Below are 27169 nucleotides of genomic sequence, written 5' to 3' on the forward strand. Positions count from 1 at the left end.
GTGTTTCCCAATAGCTTAGAATGTGTGACATAAAGGAAGAAGATGTAACACAATGCTAAACATGCCTCTGTCACAACATTTTTTTTAGTGTGACATTAAATTCTATCATTCTATTCTATATTTCAGATGACCCTCCCTTTTCACACGTCCCCTTGTAATGTTTACTGGGCCTGTAGGTGGTCTTGTGACTGTCTAAGCGAGTAGAATTCAAGGAACTGGCAGCTGGGAAGATATTTCTTTTTGCATTTGCTCCTTTGCACCAGTGTAAACCTTTGTACATGTGCTTTTTACATCCATATCAGTCTCTGTTAATGTTGAATCTGTAGTTGACTGCAGACATCACAAACTGCTCCTCGGTGTCTGCTGACGTGGTGACGGTAGGACCTGTGTTTACCCAGCAGGGGGGGTACCGAGATCCCGAGCAAGCTGCTGCAAGTTTGTATTTTTTTATTCAGAAGTGGTCTTTATTTGAAAGTTGTCTGACAGGAAAGAGGGTGGAAAGAAAGATACAATATGCAGCCGCGATGTGAACAAAGCCTGGCCGCGTATAGGAGCTTTGGCTTTAATTCTATTCAGTACTTATGGTTTGTAGGTAAACAATGGCCTTGGCTTGTTTTGTAGTGACTTCATTTTTAATGAAAAGACATAAATGGTAACCTTACTATATGTTTAATAAAGAACAAAGAACAACTTTCTGTGCCATTTGAAGAGGCCAATTATTCTAGATTATTTCCATTGAGAAAGAAACATAAACAAATAAGGGACCACTCGCTGATCACAGTGTATGTTTCCTAAGTAAATGAAGTATTTTATTTTACACTGGCTTAAAACCTTGTTCTGTATTTCTAAGTAAGATGAGGGTGTCTCAAACTAAAGCACAAAGATATTCAGTACACTTGACTTGTCTTTCACTCTTTCAGTAAACCCTGCCCTGAATAAATCTACATTTATTCATCAGATTTTCTTTGTGTTTGCTCAGTTACTCACAAACTTGTCCCGCTGACGTTAGATGTCAAGGAGTGGGCTCATTCCTCACCAACGAGCACAGTATCAAGATAGTGTTTTACCACTAAAAACCAATGAGTCTCATGCCCCCTTTTCAATTTCATATACATGTTGATTCATTTAATGTGCACAACAATTATCAAAAGTCTGAGCTTTTAGGATGACTCGCACAGAAAATGTGTTTCCACAAACAACGCAGAATCAAGCGTTGCAGTCTAAATTACAAGTTTGATAGCAGGAAGAGAATAAAAAAAAACGTAAAATAAGCTTCTGTACAATAAAACGTGATTTCAAACAGCGTCTAATCATTATGCAGTGTGCAGTACTATACGTGAGCAGAATCTAATAATACACTCAAGGCTGGCAGTGTGAGGTGAGACCTGAGTTGGAACTTGTGCATGCTGAGTCTCTTCTCTATATGGTTCTGAGCATTTTTCATCACATTTAACTTCTCGTCCCTGAAACTGACATGCTGAATCCCCACACTTTCACTTCTGTTTGCCTTGTAGGAAGTTAAATTAGTGTCAGTGCATTTGCTCAATCATTTGAGTTGCTCGTGAGAAATTGTCAGCTTCCCCCTGTCCAGGGTCCGTCGTGTCTTTTCTGCAAGTGTCAGTACTAAACGGTGAAAGCCAGAGACTGGGTGTGCAGTGGCTGTGCCTTGTCTAACTTTTTTTTTTGGTAACAGAAGAACATTTATTATTGTAATATTTCTGTCAATTTAAGGTATAATTAAAAAAAAAAAAGAAATGCGTCTATTAAAATAATTGTCGTTCCTGTTGGACACTTAAAAGACACAGGTCACTGGCCATGTGTTTCTGTAGTTTGGCTGTTTTCTTTGGTAACTGAGCAACAAGTTCCGTCGTTGGTATCTTCATTGCTCACAGACTCCAGTGTGTGGACGAGGTTTTCAAGCCCCCACAGGTAACCGTCCTCCCGGTTGCCCTCCTGCCAGGGAACGTCGTGTTTTAAGATCTGGCCATCTGGTAATGCTGTTGTCTTGCCAAAGTCAATAATCCAGACTTGCGCTTTGCCCGTGTGGTCGTGGATAAAGAGGAGAGAGCTGCCGATGACCTACCGAAAACAAGAAGGGTTTTTTATTGCCTTTTGTTTTGACATATTGAAGTGAAACAAAAAGTGACAAAGAAAAGGCCACCATGGGCAACAAAAACTGCTCCTTAGAAATGATTTTTCAAGTCTGTGGGACTCTACAGGAGGGGTGAACACCATTTTTCATGGAAGATACTTTCAAATTTAGTCTTATTATGATGGCGGTGAAGAGTCACGTTCAGTTAGGTTGAAATCTGGTAACTGAGATGGCAACAAAATCTGACTTTCATACTCCTCCAACCATTTAAGAAAGCAGTCCAACCCAGATAGAAATGTACCAAACTGTGAGATCAGTTTGGATTTGATTTGTAATGACGCTACCATCTAAGGAGCCAATTCATGCCAGAATAAGCCCTCCACACCAGAACAGAGCATATCCTGCTTTAGTCACTCCTGTGAAAGGAATACAAAAACCAATCTGACCATCTTCTCAAGACTTTTGACAGTATCCAGAAATGGAAAAATAGTGCTCAATCCCTCAAGTGGGTTTTAAGATGATGCTTCCTTTTTTCTTTTGTTTCCTAATACAGTGACTCATCTTTACAGTAGATCACTCCTCACCTCGTGTCGCCTGAAGAAATGGGACTTATTCAGGGATTGCCGGATCTCTGTCAGCTTGCTCAAATAAGACTTCTGCATTTCAAGTAAAAATGGAAAAGTGTTAAGTAAATACCATGAAATACACATTTGGAGCAAAATAAGCTGCAGACAGAGCGTATATTTGGGAGCCACAACTCAAACAGCCATGGAGGGAGAATATTTACTTTATGCCTTGCTCGCAGGCCTTACTGCTCTGCTCTTGCTCTTCAAATACTTCAAGCCTGTTTTCTTATTTGCCATTAGCCTGGGCCTAACCCTTTTTCAATGAAAGGGCTGAGTAAAAAAATGTTTTCATCTCAACTCTGTCTAAACACTGAACAAGGATGTGAGAGGTTACACAGCTCATGTGTTTGCAGTCGATGAGGTTCTCCAGGTAATGCCTCCAGCATTGCTTTTGTGTTTATACACCAAACTGCAAAGTAGGTTTGTGTCTGTCCTTACTTGAATGAGTACGTATGTATGTGCGTGCAGAGGCTGACTGACTGCCACGTACTATGAGGTTGACGTTCCCTCCTACAAAGTCTTTGAACACCTGGATGACATCCTGCTTCGATCTGGTTTTCTTGAAGTCAGTTCGACATGTACCGTCATGTTTCTGAAGAGAAAAAGAAGCAGGATAAGAATATTGCAAAAACACTAAACTGACCAGGAGTCCATTTCTTTTACTCATTAGATGTAAAAGATTAAAATATCCCATTTAGGTGGGTCATCAGATGGGTTGTGGTGACCTTGGGAGCAAAGTTTTGGTGCATCCTTCTTCTAACGGTGGTCCTTGAAATGCCTCTGAAACTCGACTACAGTAAACTTGTGCCTAATTTATACACATTAAGCAGAACAAAGAAGAAACACAGTTTTTTACACAGGAAAACAAAGGCACAGGATTGAGAGAACTTTAAGTAGCAATACTAAAGTAAGCATGAGGAGATGGGACCCACCAACCGTCTGTCTGGATCTGACTACCAAGGCAAACTAAGTCATTGGGAAGAAGGTCCTTTGTCAGATAGGTAACCAACAAGTTCACGGTTGTTATGAATAAGATCCAGAGATCATATGCTCATATAAGATGGGTGAACATTCAAAAAAGGCAACCAAAAATGCAGCAGTTCTGCTAAAAGCGTCACAGGGGCCTGCTGGAAGTCTGCAAAAGGCAAATGAATGACTCTCAGACTAGGAGAAGAAAAATCTGCTAATTAGATAAAAAAAAAATATATATATATTTTGACTACAAATCATAACGTAATGAGTATATATGGAGGAAATTGAATGCTAAGCATCACCACTGGGAGGCACTGGGAGGGTAGTGAGGATAGAGAGAATAGAAAACTCTGCAGCAATGCTGAGTGAAACCTTTTCTAAGGTGCTCAGGCTGGGACAAAAGCATGAATCTAAACTCAAGTTTGGAACATTTTTGTCAAGAAAGAAAGAAAAAAACCTACAAAGAAAAGGTGTGCAAAGCGTCTAATATTATAAATAATATAATAATGTAATATAATTCCCGAGAAGAATTGTCACTACTGTTGCCCCCATGCAAAACTGTGTATAAACTGATTAGATTAAAATGAATGGAGTTGTAAAAAATGCAGAAAACGGGCCTGAAATTCCTCTGCGCTGTTTCAACTTAAAGCAGATATGAAGCAACATTTGGAGTCACGTTGGCCACCGCTCAGGTGCGCACCAGCTCTTTTTCTGCGTTTGCGTTACACTACAGTAAACACGCTAATGGCACGTCAGTAGATCACGTCAGTAGATTCACGTCAGTAGATTCCACAGAACACATGACTACCTTTATCCCCTCTATCCTGAAGCCCAGGGTGTTGGTGGAGCTCAAGGTCTCCCTCCACTGCATGTAGCGAGGCTTGGTGACAGCCCGTTGGGAATGCTCCTGCGGGGTCGGCCCATTACTATCCACCTCCACCATCTTCCTGTACAGGTCCTCCCTCGGTTTAGGTCGCTCCCTCGCTCTCACTAGTTCCTCCTCCAGGTAAGTCCTTTCACAGCAGGAAAAAAAATATACGTTTTCTGTGAGTAAGTACACAATACTGGCTATGTTTCCCTCAGTATGTTAAATATCTACATCCTTAAGAGGTATGATACGGTCATGTGGAAACAAAGCGCACCCTCTTTTAATTCTGAGGTATTATGCATCAGAAAATGATGAACAACAATCTGTCCTTGCCAGGTCTTAAAATTAGGTAAATACAACCTAAGAGGAGCAACAACACAGGGCACATTACAATGTGTCATTAAACATTCAACCAAAACTAAGCCAACTAAGTTGTATGTGAAAAAAATAATTCAGTATCTTGTAGATCCACCTTCACCAGCACCAACTTCAAATAATAATTTTCTGTATGATTATATCAGTCTCTCATATTACTATGCAGGTTGACTATTGTGTCAGTTCACAGAGTATTACAGGCATTCCCTGCTAAAACAAGCCCAAGTCGTCACCCCTCCACCACCATGCTTGACAGCTGGTTTATTTTTTTGCCAATTTCAGCGCTGCACATTATGACCAAACATCTCCACTGTGGTTTTGCTTCTCAAAACCTGTTCAAGAAGTCTTGTGGTTTGTTCAGAAGCAATCTTGCAAACCTAAGCTTTGCCGCAATGTTCTTTTAAGAGAGAGAAGGCTTTGTCTTGACAAAGCACCCACTGTCCTTTTTTCAAATTGTACATTTAACATGCTATGTGAGGCATGTAGAGTCTGAGATGAAGCTCTTAGGATCTTTGTAGTTTCTCTGAGCGTTGCACAGTCAGACCTCGTGGCGAACATGCTGACTGTGTCCAATCCTGAGACGATTGGCAGCTGTCTTAAATGTTTTCCCACTTGTGGATAATCTGGACTCCCAGCAGAATGATGGACTCAAAGTAGTTTGAAAATGGCCTTATAACCATTCCCAGTTCGATGGGCAGAAGCACCCGTTTCTCTAAGATCAGTGCTGATGTCTTTACTCCTTGGCGTTGTGTTAACACACAGCGAATGGCAAAATCTACTGCTTTTGTTCAGGTGCTCAAACTTGATGATGATACAGAAATCAAGTGCATTTGATTAGCAGCTCCTGGCAGCCAAAGACCCCTGTATGTGTATTTCTGTTCATCTGAGGTTGTATTTAACCATTCTTAAGACCTACTGAGGATCAGATGAGAATTTGCTATGCGTATGTAAATCCTTAGAATTGAAAGTGAGTGTACTTACTTTTCATATGACCTTGAAAAGACAACATACTGCTACTGTTCTTTATAAGAAGCTATTTTAACTTTATGCTGTGTCTTTTTTCCTTTTGGCTGCACTAAATGCGAGAGAGGTCTGCTTCAAACTGTGTTACCTCATGTTAGTAGTTAACAGTGCATCTAAAGGAAACAGTAGAGTAAAAGCAGCAATCCTCTCAGCCAAGAGCAACACACTGCATCAGTTTTTATTACTGGCATCACACTCACAGTTGGCAGACTCACAGCACAATTTGTGTGCAAACAGATGTGAATTTCAGTTTCAGTTTGTGAGCTGCACTTCCTCTGTGCCGAAGAGGGAAGCTGAGAGGAGACTCCTGTGTGCAACGCTGAACTGAGTGAAAGCCTTAGCTTGTGTTTGTGCAAGTTAGCGGTTTTGCAGCTTTGTGGTTAAGAGTGTTTTTGACAAAGGGGAGTCTCCAGGGACACCCTGAGCGTGCAAATGTGTGTGCATGTGAGCATGAACAGCCTCCCGAGTACACACAAACATGAAGCAAACAATAGATCGATTGGTTCATGTGTGTTATCGTGTGGGTCTGTAAGGGTCATGCATGTGTGCATGTGTCTGCACCTGATAGTGTGTCTATCGGTGTGTGTGTGTGTCACCATTTGCTTGTTGAATAGATTTAGGTGTCTGTGCATGCATCCCTTTGCATGCAAAAAACATGTGCATGTACACACTCATGAGTGCATTCATGCATATATGTATGTGTTTGAGACTTGATGCACTCCACCCACAGTGGCAGGAAGCCAAGCATACAGCCTGCAGTTACAACAGGTGTTCCCTTACAGAGCCAAACCACGTCAGACAGCTCGTACTGTCACTCAGTTTTCTTATTAATGTTGATTCTTAAACATCAAACATACAGATAAACAACTGGTGGCTTCATGAAATATGACATATGGGAAGAATACTTATTACTGAACACATTTTGCTTCCTCACCTCACTCCCATCTTGCAGTCCATCACATTTGGATGACTGAAGTTTGCCAGCAGGTCGGTCATATGCAGGAAACACTCTCCGTCCTTTTCCACAGTCCCGTGGTATGCGGGCACAAAAGGTAGCAGCGTGTCATCCTTCAGCTTCTCAAAGCACTCCATCTCATTTTCTGAAAACTTTTTAAGAATGGTGCCCTCATCTGCAGCCTTGAAGTTGCCTGAGATGAGATACAGACCTCGTTCAGACACAACGCCCTGACTTTGTTCAGCTATCAAGGAATTTACTTGCATGTGGGTATTTGAGAGATAATATGAAACGACAGGGTGTGTCTTTAAGTTACAAATGAATGCAAATTCCTGAGACATATAGCTAAGGCCAAGATAATTCTTTGAAAGGATGCCAGGAGGCCTACAGTAACTCCAGTCATCCACGACGACAAGCATCATCCTTACATAAGCTTTGCCTTTTGATAGAACTGTGCATCCATATTTTCTTTTCATTCTTAATAACCTCCTTATAGACTTGTGATGGACAACAGCAAAGATAAATGTCTGGTTTATGTCATTGTTATGCTTAGAAAATGTTATATACAAAAACTGTGTATGGGGCTGAAACCTTGGTTTTTACATTCTAAATAAAACACTTTTTCCTGACATGAAAGCAGTTAAAAAAATGAGAAATTAAACTGCATTGCAATACTTTCTCATAAAACAGTGTTTTTGGCATGTACTTGGTAAACTGAAAATGTTTTAAGGAAATAAAAAAAAAGGGAAAGAATGCTGTGTCGTGTAATCAGAAGGTTATGCAATCAGCCGTGTAACAACCGGTTGTAATAAACATATATGAATAAGAGTTTGCTAACTGAGAGCAAAACCTTGAGGCAGAACCAAACTGAAGGAGTCCTTCTGGGATTTGTTTTAAGTGGGCTTATTCTTTTTTAATCTTAAGTTATCAACAGGTGAGCATTTTTGTGAGTTTAATGTTTGCTTTAGCCACTTGGCCTTTTCAAATGTCTTATTGTTTCCATTAATATTCTCAAATGGAATTCTTCAGATTTGTACAAAAATAACTGATGGCTGTTGTGACTGTTTCTGAGACCTCATTTTTTTTCATGCTTCCATGAAGACAAACACACACACACACACAAAGATTGGTCTGAATTGTATGTGATAAGATCTGAACATGTCACACACCTTTGTGCCCAGCTAGCTGAACCCAACTAAGTTTTTTCCGCTGGGTTGCGTTCAGGGGCCACCGGACGTACGTCTTCAGCTTCCACCAAGGCTTGTTCTGCTGAAGACACGCAAGAACACAAAAAGAGATAAAGAAAGTGAATAGAAAAACAAAAAAAAAAAAACTTAGTTATAACCATTGAAAACATACAAAAAAGTTCATGTGTGTTTTTGTGTGTCCTTTGTGTGTGTTTATGTGCATGTTTCTGAGGTCTATCTGTGACCCCGATCACGTCACTGATCGAATGAAAGGAAGAAGTGCTGGAAACTGGCATCGGTCCACTCCGTAATATCTGAGTGGAAATCTGGTTGCATCATCAATTCAGCCCACTAAATCTGATGCCTGGTTTTTAGTTTTCCATAGCACGAAACCTCCAAACTAGGTCACTTATATGGCAATGTATCTGCATTTAGCATCTGTGCTCAGCATCTCCACTGTGGTGTGGCAATGGGCTCGGCCTCTTATTCACAAAGAGAAAACCTGCTTAACACCAAGTTACCACTCACTTGTTAGCAAAAAAAAAAAAGACGAATCAGCAAGAGGAGATAATCATTCTTTCTTGTGTGGGTTTATGTTGATTTGTTTTTGTGATTATTTGTCTACAAGCCACGTGTTATCTAACTTGGTACATGATCGTCTGAAATACAACGATAAGTAAAATTAAATCCACTTCTAATGTCTGGGAATTGAGATTTAATTTTTGTTCTTAGTTCCAATTTTTAGGCAATGAAATGGTCATTTTAGTCTGGATGCTGTGAGTGAAACAGGAAATGAAACAGGGACTCTATGTGTTTGTGAGAGACTCGGCTGGAGCTCAAGTGTCTCACACTTCATGATCCTCGTTAACAGCAGAACTCTGCAGCTGCCAGACGGGGCTCTGCTTAATGTCAGGTGATGCGCTTCATTTACTTGTTTACTGATGATAAAGCGATGTGAAGGCATCGGGACTTTCACAAATGTTTTATTACTACAACTCTTCACATTTATCAGCTCTTAAGCTAATGCAGTTAACAAACAGCTGCTTTCCTGGAGGGGTTATTTGGAATAAGGACAATAACTTGAGTGAAGTTTGATTTAAATACTGTGCAACAGTCTGCAGTGTTAATGTGGACAAGATGGACTGGGAAACATAGCTCTGTGTTTTGATACAAACACAATGACCACGTGCCTCTTTGGCCAATATTCAGATCTTCCACAGAGTCTGGCTTTGAAACTCCAGGTTATTCACCCAATGCTCTATTGGCCTTAATGACAGACACCGTGGAGGTTTTTACTGATAACACTTGGAAGCAGAGAGCAAACCCTCCCTTGAGGTCAATGCCTTATCTTTCAGTTTTCAAAGTAACTTAAAGGGTTCTCTCTTTTTTTGATCATGCTCCACCAAGTTTCATAAAATCCAGCCAAGTGATCCTTGCATTATCCTCCCTGCCACAGCAACGGCAGCGATCATAAACCTCCACTTCAGCTCTTTCATCGGAGGGAGGACCAAAACTCATTTACTCTCATGTCAGAAGTTGAGATAACTGATTTGCTTTCAGTAAGTTTGTGTTCAGGAGGGCATGGTTCATCAGAAGCTGCCTTAATAACAGTGAGGGGAGAAAAGCTCAGGACGTTATGTGAGAAAAAAAACAAAAGCCCTGCATTCACATCACCACTTAAGTTTAATTACAAAGGTATTACCAGCTAAATCAGCAAGTAGAAGTGCCTGTTTTTAAGTAAACTGACCTCTGTGAACTATGACATACTCATGTATTGTTCATACTGATGCATTACTGCCCACTGTTGTGGATTTTATCTGACGTGCGTACAGCTGAGTAGTTTCATCCCCAGACAAAAGGTCAGGCCTCCACAGACACCCAAGTTAAGTCGGAGGGTTTGCAGCATAACTAAAGCAGGCAGGAGAGACAAAAAGCTGCATTTGCCCAAATAAATCTGAACTCAGTTCATTTTCCTTTATGTTTTGTGAGGCTATCGTTACGGACCTTACCTGACAACAGAAGCTACTTTTTAACCCTCATGTATCAAATCTTATCAACTTGTTAGTTTCTTTATCCTAAAAGTAACTACTTCCTGCAGTCATTAAAAAAGAACTGTGTCTGCGAGAAAATATATACACACTTTAGTGCGCTGACTGTTTTGAAGGTTAAAACTATTCTAATTGCAGGGCTGAGCTGGTACTTGTTTCCTCGTCGGTTTCGTCAGCGCCCCACACATTTGTCTTCTGCTCTGTGAGACGCACCTTTACTCTGAAACATCTAGCCTGCCGTGTGAGTAAGACACTGACTCAACGCTAGCACGTCTAAACAGAGTTGTCAGTGACAATCTCGTAAAAAACACTGCCGGGAACTTATCAAGGATATTCAGGCTGACCATGATGGCTAACTCCCCCTACGTGAAGCAGTGCCGCCATCTTCAAGGCATAATTCAAAGTAAAGCCCTGCAACATCCCCAAATTATTTTTGCTGTGACAGAGAGCCTTGTTCTTCCACATGCCCAGACGTTCTCAATCTGTTCCGTTCACTGAAAACATCTTTATTAGGCACGGTTCTATGAGGAACTCCTCTGTGCTGCACATAGCCAGCGTTAAAGTGTGAGTGAGCAGAAGGCTCAAAAGTGTTTTTGACTTCCTGAAGTGGTTCTTTGTTAAATGTCAAAGGCCGAGGCCAACACTGGATACCGACCACAAAAACACATCATCACACAGTGTCGTACTGGCCTGCTCTGTGGGTGTATTTCAGTGTGGGCGTTTTTTTTTTTTGTTTTTTTTAATCCGTGGGCTGAAGAGACAAGAGCATGAAAATGGCTGTTTTCACAGGGGACATGACCAATAAATTTACATTTCAAATGAGAATGCCTTCGTCAACCAATACGGAGTTGCTGAGACAGAGCCTTGAGTCTGCAAAAGAAAAATAATTCAAACCGAGGCCCAACGGGCTGGACACTGTCCACCGTCACGAAAAACACTGCCTCATATAAGAACACCTCGGCTTGAGATGTAATCTGTTCAGTCTGTTTAAAGGAAAGTGACAGCGACAGACCTTGTATGGAAAAGGCAAGGAGAAAGTGTTCTGACCATAAAGCACAGGCATGCAAGCCCGGTGACAGTCTGTGTCTACTGTGACAAAAAGCAGAATATGCTGCGAATCGGAGAGCAGAAACATGCAGGTTTGAGCTGAAGGCCAGTCTGATCTGTGAGCTGAGGGATCCGCAGTGTTTAAGGTCAGGACAAACAGTTACAAAACATGAAGTTCAATGACTCGCTGATCTCACATTAATCACAGGACATAGTTGCTGTCATTACAAAGTGTACGAGCTTTCCACTGCTTTGCTGCTAACATTAGAAAAAAAAATGTTTTACTTGGCAAGATGTCCCCATAGCTCTGAGGATAAAAATCAATAAAAGAGATGATGCACTACCACGACAACATAGTCCATCATCCACCATAGAGCATAGTTAATGAGGTGCCAGAAGCTACTGCCTGTGGGTTTCACTTCATACAGGATCATGGCTCATTAAGGTGATGAAAACCTATTTAAACATAAGGACAGGCAATGCCATTTGAAAGAGGGAAATCAAAATTCCTGGCCACCATCCTGCTCTCTTTGGCAAGCTCTTCAAGGCTGTTTAAACAACTTTTTTTCTACATCAGCACACGATGAGTAACACCCCTGTGACAGGAACATCATCAAAAGTGAAATCTTCCAGAGCTCACAACATCCATAAGAACAGAGCGGATCCAGAAATAACCTCTGAAATGTGGAAGTGACAAATTCCCCCTGAGAGGCCTCCACTGGGAGGCTTGTTTAGAAGTTAATGGCACTTGAAGATCTACTAAACAATTTTAAGAAAACCTGTGATCTGCAAGAGCCTCTGGAGTCAAATAGTTCCCAGTGGTCTTCTGTCAGAGAGATGTTGTGCTGCTGTGCCGCTGCTTCTTGTTCTGTAAACATCATCTCCTTCCTGTTACTGTCTAATAGCTGATTTACAAGGACACACAAGCGGTTAAGGGGAGAATTTGAATAACATGTGTTGGGGGGGGGGGCGCTCTTGCTGTTGTTTAACAGATCATTCATACAGTGAGAACCTGCCACTGACCACTGAAACTCGAGAACTACTTAAAAAGCTTGTCTAATGTCATCTACTCACCTCTCCAGAGTCCACCAAGTGCTCTAAAGTTACAATGCCTTTACTTTTGCTCTCATTGTCACTGAGCAAATCATCCTCAGACTCCACAGCAGAGGACCCCGTAGAGGAGATGGAGGAGCTGGATAGTTTTCTGCGCAGGGTACAATCCACCACATCATCCCAGTCCTCCTGCTGAATCTCCCGGGAGGAGCCGCCTTCCTCCGGGGTAATGGTGACCTGCGGTACCTGGTGCGCATCCATCACAGCCGGCGCTCCAGACGACGGGGCGACCTCAGCGGCTTTCCACGAGCGCTCATCGGAAATTGGGGGAGATTTCGCGGCCGCTCTTCTCTCTGAACGACCTCTCTCGTTTATTCCTGTTCCCAGTAGCCCGAGGTCCTTGGAGGACTTTCTCCTGCACTCCTTGGGCATTTGAGACCGAGTCGTCGAAGCGCACGGCGAGGGGCGCACAGCTGCTTCACTCTAGCATTCAAATCTGGTCATTTCACTTTCAGAAAGTTAAAACGCGGCACTCAAGCGTCCACTTGATCCTCCGCGGCACTTCCCTGTTGTTCATTAGCCGAGCTTTAGCGCTCAAAAAGCCTCTGCCAAGCGTCTGTACTGCTCGCACGCTGTCGGTAAGGGGAACCCCTTCGGTGGTGGCGTGGCTCGCGCTTCTATACGTGGTTGTACACGCGCGCGCGCCGGCGCACCAACTCATCCAACTGTATGGCGTTAATTATCTTCCGCGTTGCCTTTCTCGCTTCCTGGCTGAAAAAAATATATAAACCAGCTGACACGTTAATTGTTGTTAAACTGCTGTAGGCGTTCGTCTGCCTCGCTTCAAAACACACGCGAGTTCTAACTAAACCCAGTCCTTTAATTAAGATGAGCACCGTTCCGCTACAGGGGCAGAAACTGCATTTTGTTTCGCTGTTTCATCGAAACATACCTGCTGAAACACACACACACGCACGCACACACACACAACAAATGAAAGACACAAAACCTTATTTTAAAATGGCCATATTTTCTAGTTAACTGGAAATATTCACTAAATCAAATGTCTTGGAATCAAACAAAAGTCTAATAACACTCTAGGAAGTTATGCAATGATTCTAGCTCAATAATCTAGTTTGAGCAAATAAGTGGTTCTTACTATATTAAAAGGTCAGATTTTTCCATGGGCTGTGGCTGTGTACTGGGAGCAGCTCTCAGATGAGATTCACGTGGACTCCATCTACTCATCAGAAGCTTATTATAGTCAACAACTTTTTGACATTGTTTGAGTTGCTGCAAGTAGTATGACTGTTTTCAAAAGCTTTCTCACTATGGTGCTCAGGGGCATCTGATGCATGGCATTAGAATGAAGTGAAAGTCTCAAACGTTGGTTCAGTCCTCACCGCAGAGGGGGTCAAAACATGAACAACAAAAGCAATGCATCGGCTAAGCTTTGTTTACTGAGCAGTCAAAAAGCAAAAATCAGCTAGGATTCAGAACCCAAATTAATAAGCAAGCAACCATGATAAGCACATGATTGATGTGTGGTCTCAAGATAGGAGAATCTTGAGAGCTGAATCTATCTTGTTCACACTATATTCTTATAGGGTGTTATATTCATTCAGAGAGCATGAACACGTGGAAGGCTGTTGTGTTTTTCACACTGCAGCATCCTGCACCGCATCGTTTTTCAGTCCTTTAGGTGGACTGAAGGTGTGGCCATGCAGTGAAAGTCAGTAAGAGTTCAGTGTATGAGGGATTCATAAAGATTCTGAAGTTAAGCTGACAGAGGATGGAGGGGCAGCTTCCTACCAGAGATCCTTCCTACAAATTAAGGAAAAGCGGCTACATAAAAAAAAAAGAATTACTTCATGGTTTCTTCTCCTTTGTAGACATAGCTTTGTTTAATGTTTGCTGCTCAGAGGAGCCCTTAGGGACCTTCTTGTACCATATGTTATCTCCTATCTCAACCCCACAGTTTGAGGCCACAAGGGGACCAAGGACAGTTGAATCCCTGAGGCTTTTTACACCGTGTGTATAACCACTTACAATACATGCACAAGCCTCACAGCTTGTTCTGTGAGAGGAAACCCACTTGGAGTACCCTAAAAACTTCTTAATTCAACCTTGCTAATTTTTGTTTGGAGCTACGGGGTCTGTTGGATGTAGTTTAAATGATAAGTTTAAGCAATAGATGCTATTTCCTGTATACATTCCGACATTTTTTTGTCATTCCAGCATGTAAAAGTAAGAAGTAAACAACATCACATTTGAAGAAAATACAGAGGCGTTGTTCATATGCGGATCTATAACATCATGTGTTATTATCAGCTCAAATACTTGTAAAGAACACAATCGAAAGCAAACAAGGATCTGCGAGGATGGGAACTGCACCATAGGAAGACTGTTAGTCAAAAACTGACCACGAGATATTAATGTTGAGCTGATAGACAACACGAGGTGTTTGTCACTGTTAGTATTTATTTTTCTCCTTCATCAGTTAAATGCTGAAGCATGACTAAAGTGAAGTCAAAAGGTCTTTGCTTTTCTTTTCCTCCACTTAACAATGACTTAGTCAAAGGGCAGGGAAAAAAAGCTTAAATTGGATTCATGAGCTATATCTTTTATAACAGCTGCTGTGTTTGAACTGAAAATAACAAAAATCCATTAGACGTTTCCATCTTTCTGTGAGAAAAGCTGATCCCCAGATTGCAGACACGTTTCGGTCTAATCTGGCCACTTTTGGCACTTATGGCCCAAATGTGGGCACTTCTTCTTTCCCTTCGTCTTCTCCTTGTTGTCTGGGGACCATATTCAGCGATAAGTTACGAAACCAAGCTTTATGTGTAGACTGCAAAATGCTTGGAATGTTGTTCATTGTAATCGGCACAGAATGTGGTTGGTGGAAAAAAGAAAGCTAACAAGTCTGATCAGGTAAAATAATATCCATCTGCATCATGACAACTGAATTTGGACACAGTGAAATGTCAGTCATTACACAAGATCATGAGGGCTCATGGTACTCATTTTACCTTGCTGGCAACTTTGAATTATTCATTGTATTATAGTGTGTTCCCCTCTGTGGTTTTCTCTGGTAATTTCCTGCCAAAAAAGGGAGCTCAGAGCGTCAAAAGAACAACACATGTCTTAACTTGAGTGGTATGGAAAATGTTATGACAGCTCTGCACTATTAGTGTCATGCAGGAGTAGCAGAATCCCACAGAATTAAAAGTGCATAAGATATTTGGGACATGATGTGACCTCATCATTGTTTAATTGAGTGATTTTGTCTCGATGAGACCATCAGCCTGGACAGACAAATTGTCAAAGCTCCTGCTGGTTGACTCAGACATTCTTCCAGTTGATGTGCGCTTTCCCCAGACTCTGGTCCCTGGTGCTCTTCCATTTACAGGGGCCCACAGCAACGTGGCATCACCAGGAAATCCTCTTCAGTTTCTATTCTTCACACATTCAGGTCCACATATGGTCCACATATATATTTTGTAACTCACTCGATAAAAGACATTTGATTATTTTGGTCTTCATCTGAATCTGAATGTGTTTGTAGTAGTTTCAAGCCCCTTCTTTGTCTCTGAGGTGAAGGGCTGATGGTGGTGTGCATTGTTTGACCTATTAATGTCTCTGTCCGGATAAAAATCCAGATAAACAGATTTAAGGAAGAACAGAAAAACATAGCTGAAAGGAGATGTAGAGATTTCTACGCAAAATAACCAATCAAAAAGAAGAACAAATGTGCAGATCCCCATAAAAAGATAATATGTCAATTAATTTATCAGGTATCCTCATGAGTTGCGCTTAGTGTAGTAATGTTTTTGTTGTAGGGCAAATAAAGAAAAATATTCATACCACCGAGTGGAGGCTCAGAGCTCCAGAATCTGCTTATGCTGATTTAAATAAAAAGTTTGAGAGGAATCTTTCGCAGGTACTTAAGTGCTCAAGTAAAATCTTTTTATTTTATTGAAATTCTTTATTTTTATATACCCTTTTCATACATTGACATTTTACAAATTTGCTCATTTATAGCCCTGTCCACTAGACGGCGCCAGTGACAATAAAATGGATTATCTCGCGGTAATAAAATAGAAGAAGAAGAACGACCGTCTACGTCAATTACGTGATACTGTGAAGTAGTGCCAGAGTGAGCCCTCTTACTTTCCCTGTGATAAAGGGCAGCCAGCGACCATCCAAACTTTAGGTGTATTTCCAACACTTTACCGAAAGTCCTGTAAGCAGCACAATGTTTGCCGTCAGGAACGCTCTGCGCCTCAGCTCCAGGCTGTCCATCCCCGCCGTGGCGAGGAGAGGATGCGCCGGAGCTGCCATCCCGGTGGACGACGTGGTGAACGGACTCACAGAAGAGCAGATACAGGTTAGCTATGGTTAGCTAACCAGTGCTATCAAAACAAAGTTCGCTCCCGTGTACAGATGAGCAGTTGGCGGTAATACAGTCCAAAAGTCACATAGAAACAAAGCTCTAATGTGCAGCAACGTTTAGTGACTTTTACAGTAACAAAACATTGTTATTAAAGGACGTAGTCCGCATGACGTGATGACATAACATTAGCTAACAGAAGCAGACAGACAGTCCTTGATCTTAGCAGACATTTAGCTTGTTGTCATCTGAAGAACAGGGGTCTCACTAAGAGGATCTACCAAACTATGTCAAACTAATTTTATGAACGCTTGTTTTACTGAGTTTTCTCTAGGTTTGATTTAAACCAGTTGGTGTGTCCTGATACATGGAAGGTTACAACCAGCTCATGGTTTGGGAAAGTTTTATGGAGTTAAAGGCTCTTCCATGAATGTTTTCCAATCTACATTTATACAGTTAACCGTGTCTGTGTGAAGCTACAGTCGGGGGCACAAAGTGAAGGCATCTGAGGACTATCAGGGAGGAGTGCAGGGGGTGGAGTTCAAACAAAGCATCTGATTGGTTGAAAGGGTCTGTCCCATAACTCTGCCCTTTAATGTAGTTAGAGATACCTGTAATGTCAGCTGTGATACTTGTGAGTTGTTTTGAAATACAAGATCATCACATACAGAGTGACGACAAATGAATGGAAGAAGTTGAGCCTTTGGCGTCTTCAAAAATTGATGGATTTGTCTTATTAACATAATACACTTGTGTCCAAGTAACACAGTGCTGTCACTAACAGATTTATGAATCCATTAATGTTGCATATCCCGTGCCTGAAAGAGATTAAAGAACAACATCAGAGGACATCCTTATCAACTTGCAATTTTCTGCCTTTTTTGTGATCATCAATGACATTAATATGCAGTTTAAGCTTGTTATCTGTCCCGTTCACAGCTCAGGCAAACGGTGCGTAGATTCTGTGAAGAAAAGCTTGCACCTTATGCCAACGAGATTGACAAGATGAATGACTTTCCAGGAATGCGGGTAAGCTGAAAAGCTACTCTGAAAGTGTTCCCTAAATCCCGATTAAGAAATGTTGTTCACAAAAATGCTGCTCATTTAATGAGTATGGTTAATTCCACACCCCTGCTGTGTTTGTGGACCTTTTCCACTTCAAATTTATAACCGTTTGGATTGTTCCTTCACCAGGATTATTGGAAAGACATGGGGGAGATGGGACTGCTTGGCATCACTGCTCCAGGTATGACTGCAGTTTTTTGTTGTTGTTTTTTACGTGCAGATGGAGGTTCGTTCAAACAGAATTGCTCGCAATGAGCAGATTAGTTGGTATGCTGTCCAAATGTATGAATTATTGCTCTATATTCCTCTCAGTGGAAGATGGGGGCACAGGATTGGGCTACTTGGATCATGTCATTGTGATGGAGGAAATGTCACGCGTGTCAGCAGCCATCGCTCTCAGCTACGGGGCCCACTCAAATCTTTGTGTCAACCAGTTGGTACGTCACGGCAATCCCAAACAGAAGGAGAAATACATGCCAAAGGTCAGTGCCCAGATTTTTGCCCAGCACGTGATTTGGAGACGCTTAGAACCAAGCAGAGAGTCGATTTGATTAAGAATTTCGCTCATCTCTGACTTTCCTCTTGCCAGTTAATGACAGGGGAGCATGTCGGCGCTTTGGCCATGAGTGAACCCAATGCTGGCTCGGATGTCGTGTCCATGAAATTGAAGGCGACGAAGAAAGGTAGCACACTAAGACAGCGAACAACTCTCCTGCCGTAGTGATACAAGCTTGTGATTTGAATGCACAAAGAGCTGTTTTCCAAGGTTTGGGCAACCCTGGAGGTTTGACTTATGTCTACACTGATGACAGATCTCTGATAGAATAATAGATAAATAGAACTGTTCTGTATTGCAGCTGTTTGGCAGCTAATGCTTGCACTGTTCAACAAATGCATGCTGCGTTTAGGTGCTATTGGATAACTGGGGCATCTGTGCTTTACAGATACGCTCCATTGAACATCCTCTTCACCACTCACTTGACCAAGTAAAACAAATCACACACGTTTCTTTTAACGCTCGACAGGCTTTCATTCTCTCGAGGTCACTTGAGATCAACTGATGCATCGGTTTGGCCGTTTAATCTTTGTTGACAGGACCTTTCTACAAACTACTGGCAGACATTGCCTTCAGTCCTTTTTTTTTCTTCTTCAATTTGTTAACATTCACCAGTTTTTGCATTTGCAACACATTCCGAGAAAAAAGTCTATGACTGTTATCAGGATTTAGTGTAAAAGTGGTGTCCAAGAAAGGCTGAGTCTTTGGCACAGAGTTACATTCACAAATGTCACTGCAAATAAGAAAAAAAAAGAAGTCTTATGTCCAAAGGCAACTCCGAGGCATCTGGGATGGACCATCACACAGCATCTGAAAGTTGTTTTGTGGTCCGACTAATCGGCACTCTTTTAGGGAACAAACGGACACCGTGTGATGCAGTCCATCCAAGTTTGGAGTCAAAAAGCCAGGCTCCGTGATGGTGTGGGCTTGGATCAGTGCATCATTACATCACAACGTTGTTACAAAGGGAAGGCTGCAGAAGGCTGAGTTGACCCTGACATAGAATGTGTGGAGAATTCAGCAATAATGCCCTGTTCTGTTGCACACATTACAATGTATTTGCTGGAAAAATGGGACGAAATAACACTGAAATGCTTCATCACTTGTTAGCCTCAATGCCAGAACGTCTTTAAAGTGTTATGAGAAGGAATTTCAAAACTGTGAAGTGGTAAAAGCTTCTTTTGGAATGTGTTGCAGGCCTGAAAGCCCAAAAAATTATGATGTTAACCTATTAAATGAAGCTAATGATACAAAACACAAAATATCCCGAGCTAGACCTGACTTTTTCTGTTTTCTCGGAGCACATCGGATGTAATCCGCAGCTTTTAATTCAGGTGTTCGGCCGAAGGATTTGCAAAAAATATGTCTGCCGAAGAGGATGCGCCAACTTATTTTCCACCAATATTAACACAACTAATTATGTCGAGTCAAACTTGCAACAAAGCCAAAAGTTCATATTTCAATGAATCCCCACGAGGCCGAGGAACTCTATCGTGTGTCTTTTTAAGTTAACACTGCGTGTCACGCCACTGATAAGCTTTGCTGCCTGATAAGGCAAGTATTTAGGCTCCTAAAAAGCCGTCTGGTACGTTTCGCCAGGAAAGGGTTTTTGAAATTTCTTCTTTTATGTTTGACGCTTTCTTCAGATGTGCCTTGAGTGAAGCAAATAATGAAATAATATATGCGTCTTCTAAAGTTGGATGTAGAGATTTTGTTTATCAAGTGCTGTATAGATAAGTACCATCTCGTATTATGTCTGATTCTTATGAATTCATCTCCTCAGATGAAAGTGGGGGGGGGGCATAAAAACACCGAAACTACTCAAAGCCATTGAAGTCGTTGTGAGCAAATCTATCCAAACATGAATGCGAAGTCCTTAGAGACAAAAAGATATGAAGAGAAGTCACACAAACTGTATCAGTAGGTGGAAGAAGGCAAAGATTTGATCGGTGCTCTTTGTGTTTATCAAAGAAGTGAAGGCAGAAAATGCGAAGCCACCAGTAGAGCGTTGAAAGAAATGGAAACATGGCTGCGGTGTGCTCCCACAGATAAAACACCGTCTGACTGAGACATCTTTGCTCGGTGTAAACGCCGCTCTTGCTGATTGTAGCAGAGTGATGATGGAGTGGTGCTGTGCGCTTTAATCTGTGCGGGTTCAGGCGGGTCCTGATGATGGTCTAAAACATTTGAATAGGTTGTTCTTACACAACTGCAATCACGTCTCTCTTCTGAGCTATGAACAGCTTTAAATGCATGCTCGTGTGTAATTATGCCATCAGAGGTCTTTCTTTGGATCCAACTCTGTTTTTCTTCTTTCTTTCCAGGTGACTACTATGTTCTGAACGGCAACAAGTTCTGGATCACAAATGGGCCAGACGCAGATGTCCTTATTGTGTATGCAAAGACAGACCCTCAGGCACATCAAAAAGGCATCACAGCGTTCATTGTTGAAAAGGTAAATCCGGCTGACAGAAGATGGGCTCTTCAGCCCTTTGATTTCCATCTTATTCTGTGCATGTGAAGGGATTCCATCGATCAGCATTGTGTTCTGTTACATTTAGCACTTTGGGCATCGTTGATGTATTCGTGTCCTTGTTTGTATGCCTCCTTTAGGGCATGCCGGGCTTCTCTACGGCCCAGAAGCTCGACAAACTCGGCATGAGGGGGTCCAACACCTGCGAGCTGATCTTTGAGGACTGCAAAATTCCAGGCACGAGTTGGAAGTGCATCCATATTTAAATGTGCAACAGGTTGCCTTGTGTTTTATTTATTTTTGGCTGTCTGTTACAGAGGAGAACATACTGGGTCCATTGAACAAAGGTGTATATGTGATGATGAGTGGTTTGGATCTGGAGAGGCTGGTGCTTGCATCTGGACCTCTTGGGTGAGTTTTCTAAAACACAGAACAAGCAGCTGGAACACAAGCGTTATAGAATAAATATTGTACTTAGATTGTGGGGGTGTTACCATAGACGATACATAACAGATGGACATTGTTACCACTTTGTGAGCTGTTGTTTTGAAGCCTGAAGTTCAGCATTTAACCGGGCCGGGTGTTTGCAGCCTCCACTGGATAACTCACCTGTCACTGGAATGCGTGGAAGCGAATTCATGAAAATATGATTAAAAGATAAAACAAACTGTAAGAGCGAGGAGTGGGCATTTAGTTTCACTACAGTTGGTGCCTCCTCACCGTTGGCCGGATACTTTTTTTTACCGATTGTCCTCATCCAAACATGGAAAAGTTTGTACCCCGCTGTGCTGACCTCAGAATGGAGTTTTCATTGTTGTCACAAGAAACATCCTGAGAACGAAGAACTGACTGCTGCTGGTGGCTTTACTTCTTTTTTTTTTTTTTGCCATTTATGAGGACTTGGCACATTTTCCATCATGGCTACATTGACGGTTTTTAGCCAGGCGATAAACTTGTTTAACTTTGGTCCCCCGGGGATCAACTGTTTTTAGAGCCAACCCCAAGCTCAACTCAAACTCGGAGGACAACACTCTGTTCAAGTTTGCAACAAGGCTTCCTTGTGATGAGACCTAAGCTGTCAGGTGTCTGTGTTGATGTATGAAGCTGATTAAATGTCATGTTGTCGTACCTTCTAACTGTGGGCTTGTCGGCTATTCTTTAGCTTATAGTGCATCTATGGTGTCTTTGCATATGTCTGCGTTTTAAAGATTGTTTTCAACCTGTTACTGAAACATTTCTCATGCTACAGTTTGGTCTGACTGGACTTGAATTGTTCTCCATTCTTTAAAGTGATGATGGATATCATTTTCAGTATCATGCAGGGAGTCTTGGATGCTGCTATTCCCTACCTTCATATCAGAGAAGCTTTTGGACAGAAGATTGGACACTTTCAGGTTTAGCTGTCAACTTTTACTTTTTATTAGAATTTGAAATCACATTCTTGGTACTGATTTATTCTTCAGGGTTGAAGCTGACAGATGTAGAATATAAAAGCTATTAACTGACCCGATCTGTCCCACAGCTGATGCAAGGCAAGATGGCCGACATGTACACCAGGCTGAGCTCCTGTCGGCAGTATGTGTACAATGTTGCTCGAGCCTGTGACAAAGGACACTTCAGTGCGATGGTGAGATGGTTTGATGTTTAGTAACATTAAATGTTTATAATGTTGTCAAACTCCTAAATTCAAGGCTCGGGACTTTTAAAAAGCATCTCGCAGCCTCTGTAAATGCTACAAATCGATTTCACAGTTTTGCGGTTTATAGTTTGATCTTTAAACTTTGGCAGACGTCGGTTTGGTATTATTTTTGAGCTCCGCATTCAATTAATGTGACTGTGATGGATTTTGTTGTTACAGGATTGTGCTGGAGTTATCCTGTATTGTGCTGAAAATGCCACTCAGGTTGCTTTGGATGGGATTCAGTGTTTGGGTAAGGGCCAAGAAAACGAAGAGAAACTTGAATGTTTGACAGTGATGGCTGACTTGATATTTTATGAGTAAAGAAAATGTATATAACAGGCTGTAATCCTCTTTCAGCTGTCTAAAACAATCTTTTCCATGGAAACAACATAGACTGAGACATAAATTGGGTCTGAGGTTTATATCCATTATCTTATTAAACTGTTAAATGTGAGAAGACTCAGCTTAGCAAACACTCAGATACTAGATGAAGTCATGCTGCTGGTTTAAAGGTTTTGAATCAGTCCTGCAATAGGGATTTAATCAATGCGAGTGATTATTTTGGCACTCGCTCATAATCAAATATCTGGAAACGTAAACTGTTCACTGTAACATAACCGATACGTAACCCGAGCTGCTTATCAACAGGAGGGAACGGCTACATCAACGACTACCCACTGGGGCGATTCCTACGAGATGCAAAGCTGTATGAAATCGGCGCTGGCACCAGTGAGGTTCGAAGGATCATCATTGGACGAGCGTTCAACTCCATGTATAAATAGACACCGGAAGGACATGGCAAAGACAGACTGAGTGGTTTGTTGTGGATGAACTGATACTCACGCCCAGGACCTTAACTGTATGAGCTGTTGCTGCCATTAAGATGGGTTTTCACATGGTTCACTGCAACTGAGTTCATATGCGGTACATTAAAAATGAAATCACTCAAGAGTTGACAGTAAAAACATGGCTGGCAACAGATAAAATGAATTGAATATCGATCTCTGTTAAGTGGCCTTGATATTTAGTTTTTTCTTTTTTGCTTGGCTTGCTGTAGCCCCACGTACAGTTACTTAATAACCACTGATGCCCATAATGCAGTACAGTAAAATAATTTAACCTTATCATTGGGAAGGATGCTGGACTTTAACTTAAACACTCCTTGGCTCCAAAAACAGGTGCTGCTTAGAACAAGTGGTTATAGAAAGAAAACGTAAAAATGTAGCACATACGGCCTCAATCATTAGGGTTAACACAAAAAGATCTGATGATTTTACTCGCATCTTCTCCTGTAAATGAATATTTTGTATGTAGGGAAACTGTAGTTCGAAGTCTCATAAACTCCTTTTTCGTGATTTTAAATTAAAACCTAAATGATCCATAATGATTAACAGTTGATTAACAGTCTGTCCGTGGTGTTAGAGTCATTTTGTGTACTTTTGGGAGCAAAACCTCACTGTTGATAAAAGTCTGTCCATACATAGAAAACCTCTGTGTTCTGCTCACGATTTTATGTAGATGTACAGTATGGAAATGTGTAAAATATATTTGTTTTGTTTGCAATAAATGAAAGTGAAAACTATTCAGTTTTCCCTTTTTTTTTTTTTGTATTATTCTATTTTTCAAACGTTCGATCAGCTGAACAGTTTAGGCTGAGCGCCACTTTAGAAAGCTCTTGAATTTCATCATTTCATCAACACTTACAGCGCCACCGAAAATAATCTGAAGCTGAGTTTTGATTCTTCAGATTTATAACTGAAAGTCTTCATCACAAACTGGGGTCACGGCGTGTTTATCATAATTTGCATAAAGGAAAGTGGGATTGCCTATGATCAGATCTGTACAATGGAAAAGAAATAAAGAGAACTTTATTTTGGCCATGTGTCTACCCCCCCCCCCCCCCCCCCCCCCTCAACTTAATGCATTAAATAAGCATTACAGTGCAAACACACCAAACTAAAAAGTTGATGAAAAATAGCTTTCTCCACAGAGAAAACAAACTGACAGTGACTGCTGAAGTAGCTGTAAAGCCCCTCGGGAACTGAAGGTAGTTAATCTTTAGATCAACGCTTCCACGACAGATTAGTGAAAATGAAAAGCAGCTGCTCTTCTATGCACAGAGCCAAAAGTGATCATTCTGTACACAGTGAGTGACGAGCAAAGAAAGATGCAGGTCATTCACGCACAGCGGAAAAACACCCCTGTGTTAGAAATACAACGTGTCCTTGGTTGCATATTTGCAGCAAAACTTCCCAAAGAATCAAAAGCACAACTCATACCCATTGACTAATTTACAGTTGAGTCTTGAAATATTTGAACAACAATGTGTGTGGGTTTTTTCTTATGTTTTTCATGTTTACTTAAACCTACTGAAGTTCCAACTATAAGCTTTGATTTTAGCATATTTACATCTAAATGGTTGAGAGAGTTTAATAATTCCATCTATTTGATATTTCTGGTTTCATTCCTCCGTTGAGGATCAAAACCCATCAACTCCAGTGATGAATCTGCCCTTTAAGCCCTCATTCATCATAAAACTAGAACAATGTTTTGGTAGATAGCCAAAATAATTCAAATTCGGGCCAGTATCCAAATGTTTTTGGACCAAAACATTGTAATATTATAATTTTCATATGTTGAGATGAAGTTTGAATAGAAGATTTTTTTTACAGTCCATCATATTTAGAGTTCAAAAACTACAACTATGACTATAACAGATGTAGCTGTAGTTATTTTGGCTCCTGAAATGTTGGGATATATAAAACATAAAAGCCAACAACTCACTTCCTTATAAATCTTCCATCTTTCTCAGACTTGAATGACCTCTTTTTTTTTGGTCATTCCTGCAGCTTTCTAATCCCTCTCTGTGTCCTGCCGCTGAAACTTCTCTGTCCATCAGCTGTGAAGACGACCGCACCTCCAATCCATCAGCTGCCATTTCATCTCTGTCACACGCTCAGGCTGACTGATTTTGTTTGAGCGATTCTTAACCCCCCCAATGGAGATGAAAGAGTAGTATTACACATCTGATGTATAAGGCTGACTGCTCTTATCCTCAAATACATGAAAAAAAAAGCTAATAGAAAAGGTTTGTCAACAAAACATACATGCTTCTATGGTCCCTCTGTATCCACTGAACATAGAGCTCCTTGTTTCCAGAAAAAGGCAGTGTGGGGGGGGGGGGGGGGGACAGCAGTTCAGACAATGATGGAGCTATCATAGTGCATCTGAATAATATATGGGAGCTGTGTTTCAGGGTGGATTTTCCCCTCGGAGGATATAAATCAGGTTCAGACAGTACCATTGCTAAAACACTGAACTTACCAGACTGGAATGAGATGATGTAAGTAAGAAAATTAGTTAGACTATATGCTCTAACAATCCTGCTTTGATATTCATTTGTTATATGTATAAAACCTAGCAAGCGATGGGACATATTCATTCAAAGTTTATTCTTTGTTACATTTTGAGGAACAAAACTATGTTAGAAATGTCTGTGAAAGAAATGATGTGAGATTGCAAAGTAAAGAAAAATAGAATTCATAATTAGGTTCCTATAAGCAGCTGCTTTGTTTGTTAACGGGTTGACCCACAAATGAAAACGTGTGCTCAAACCAAAGTCCTTGAGAGTAAGCAGTGCGGTTAATGAGAACTTGAACAAATGGCAAAGTCCGTAATCATCACTTATGGCTGGCGAACAGTGCAGACTCATTCTTCTAAAGAGGAACAAGACAGGAAGTTCAGGGCTGAGAGTCACTGTTAGTGAGAGGACCTTTAGTTAATCAAGTGTCGTGAAGACAGCCTGAGGATTCTTTTAACTTTTCAGAGACATACTGCCCGGCTGGCCTGACAAATTTACATGTGACTAAACCAAATGCAACAAAAACAAAACCAGCTGTATCAGCACGTCTGTATTCGTGTGTGTTTTTCCCTGGGCTGCTTTTATTCTCTTATTCTAGGATTTTCTGTCTGGAGATACTGCATTCAGTTTGGAGGGTGTTGCGGAAACCATAACCTCTGACATTAATGTCAGAAGGTACAGGCTCAGAGCTGAACCATTTAAAGTGTGAAAAGTGAACGATTCAAGCCATTATGCAATCAGTTGATCACTTCAGGCAATTAACTGGACAGGATCTTTACTAATACATTGTATGTCAATATGAATTTTCTTTCTTATTGTAGACTGACTTACAGTAAAGGTGAAGAATATAAATTTAGTTTAGAGTTTGCTATGAACCTGTGACTGAAAGCAATGAGTTTATCCAACCCTGTTATATTTGTATTCCCTAGGAAACCAGCGTATACAATATCTTCTAGTTTATGGGAAGCCTGATATGTTTGTAGGCTATAGAAAAAAAATGAGACAGAAAGGCCTTTACTACCCCTTTTCAGCACATGGAAGAAAAAAACATGGCTGCAGTGTGAATCTCCAGTCACGTGTAAAAGGAAGTATCTTCTTCCAATTCTGAGTTTCACATATCAGGACAAAATATCATCTGTTCCTTACCGGGTCTTAAAATTCAGTATAGAACAACAACAAATGACACATTACCCTGTGCTCTTGAATATAAAAAAAAAAACGGAGCTAAAAGTGCAGGAGCGGCATGTAAATAATTCATTACATCCTCGCTGCCTGCACTGGAATTAAGGAGGGTAAGTAACAGCCAGGAGCTGCTAATCAAATACACTTGATTTGTGAAGTGTGAGCACCTCTATAAAAGCAGAGGTTCAGGCAGTGTGGTGGCCTGGCGCATT

The 27169-nt window shown here is 41.2% G+C and overlaps 2 protein-coding genes across 3 annotated transcripts; one reads left to right on the top strand and one right to left on the bottom strand.

The window, feature by feature from the left end:
* Positions 1-1096: 1096 nt before the first annotated feature.
* itpka (inositol-trisphosphate 3-kinase A) lies at positions 1097-12946 on the bottom strand. 2 transcript variants are annotated; one of them, XM_072365466.1, is made up of 7 exons: positions 12268-12946; positions 8081-8177; positions 6891-7104; positions 4499-4703; positions 3209-3310; positions 2677-2748; positions 1097-2079 (listed from the first exon to the last, which is right to left on the bottom strand). In XM_072365466.1, exons 1-7 carry the CDS (start codon positions 12676-12678, stop codon positions 1807-1809), a joined length of 1374 nt encoding a protein of 457 aa, XP_072221567.1. In that variant the 5' UTR covers positions 12679-12946; the 3' UTR covers positions 1097-1806. The 2 variants fall into 2 exon arrangements, with proteins under 2 accessions (XP_072221567.1, XP_072221566.1); XM_072365465.1 differs by having other exon boundaries at positions 8081-8180; positions 12268-12944.
* A 3408-nt stretch (positions 12947-16354) lies between these two features.
* On the top strand, positions 16355-23996 carry ivd (isovaleryl-CoA dehydrogenase). Its single transcript, XM_072365346.1, has 12 exons — positions 16355-16636; positions 17579-17668; positions 17834-17885; positions 18017-18186; positions 18294-18387; positions 20585-20715; positions 20874-20970; positions 21051-21144; positions 22046-22127; positions 22256-22360; positions 22592-22664; positions 23063-23996. The coding sequence occupies exons 1-12, from the start codon at positions 16505-16507 to the stop codon at positions 23194-23196; spliced, it is 1254 nt and encodes a 417-aa protein (XP_072221447.1). The 5' UTR covers positions 16355-16504; the 3' UTR covers positions 23197-23996.
* Positions 23997-27169: the final 3173 nt, after the last annotated feature.

Source organism: Leuresthes tenuis, unplaced genomic scaffold, assembly GCF_036924035.1.
Source record: "Leuresthes tenuis unplaced genomic scaffold, fLeuTen1.0.hap1 SCAF_15, whole genome shotgun sequence".
NCBI lineage: Eukaryota > Metazoa > Chordata > Actinopteri > Atheriniformes > Atherinopsidae > Leuresthes > Leuresthes tenuis.

Excerpts from the sequence above, each read along its gene's own strand:
- itpka (XM_072365465.1), bottom strand. The coding sequence starts at position 12,678 with ATGCCCAAGGAGTGCAGGAGAAAGTCCTCCAAGGACCTCGGGCTACTG. Across the intron at positions 8,181-12,267 it reads ACTTGGTGGACTCTGGAGAG|CAGAACAAGCCTTGGTGGAA; the intron begins GTGAGTAGATGA and ends GCGTGTCTTCAG. Across the intron at positions 2,749-3,208 it reads GAGGGAACGTCAACCTCATA|AAGTCTTATTTGAGCAAGCT; the intron begins GTACGTGGCAGT and ends CTTGAAATGCAG.
- ivd (XM_072365346.1), top strand. The coding sequence starts at position 16,505 with ATGTTTGCCGTCAGGAACGCTCTGCGCCTCAGCTCCAGGCTGTCCATC. Across the intron at positions 16,637-17,578 it reads TCACAGAAGAGCAGATACAG|CTCAGGCAAACGGTGCGTAG; the intron begins GTTAGCTATGGT and ends TCCCGTTCACAG. Across the intron at positions 22,361-22,591 it reads AAGGACACTTCAGTGCGATG|GATTGTGCTGGAGTTATCCT; the intron begins GTGAGATGGTTT and ends TTGTTGTTACAG.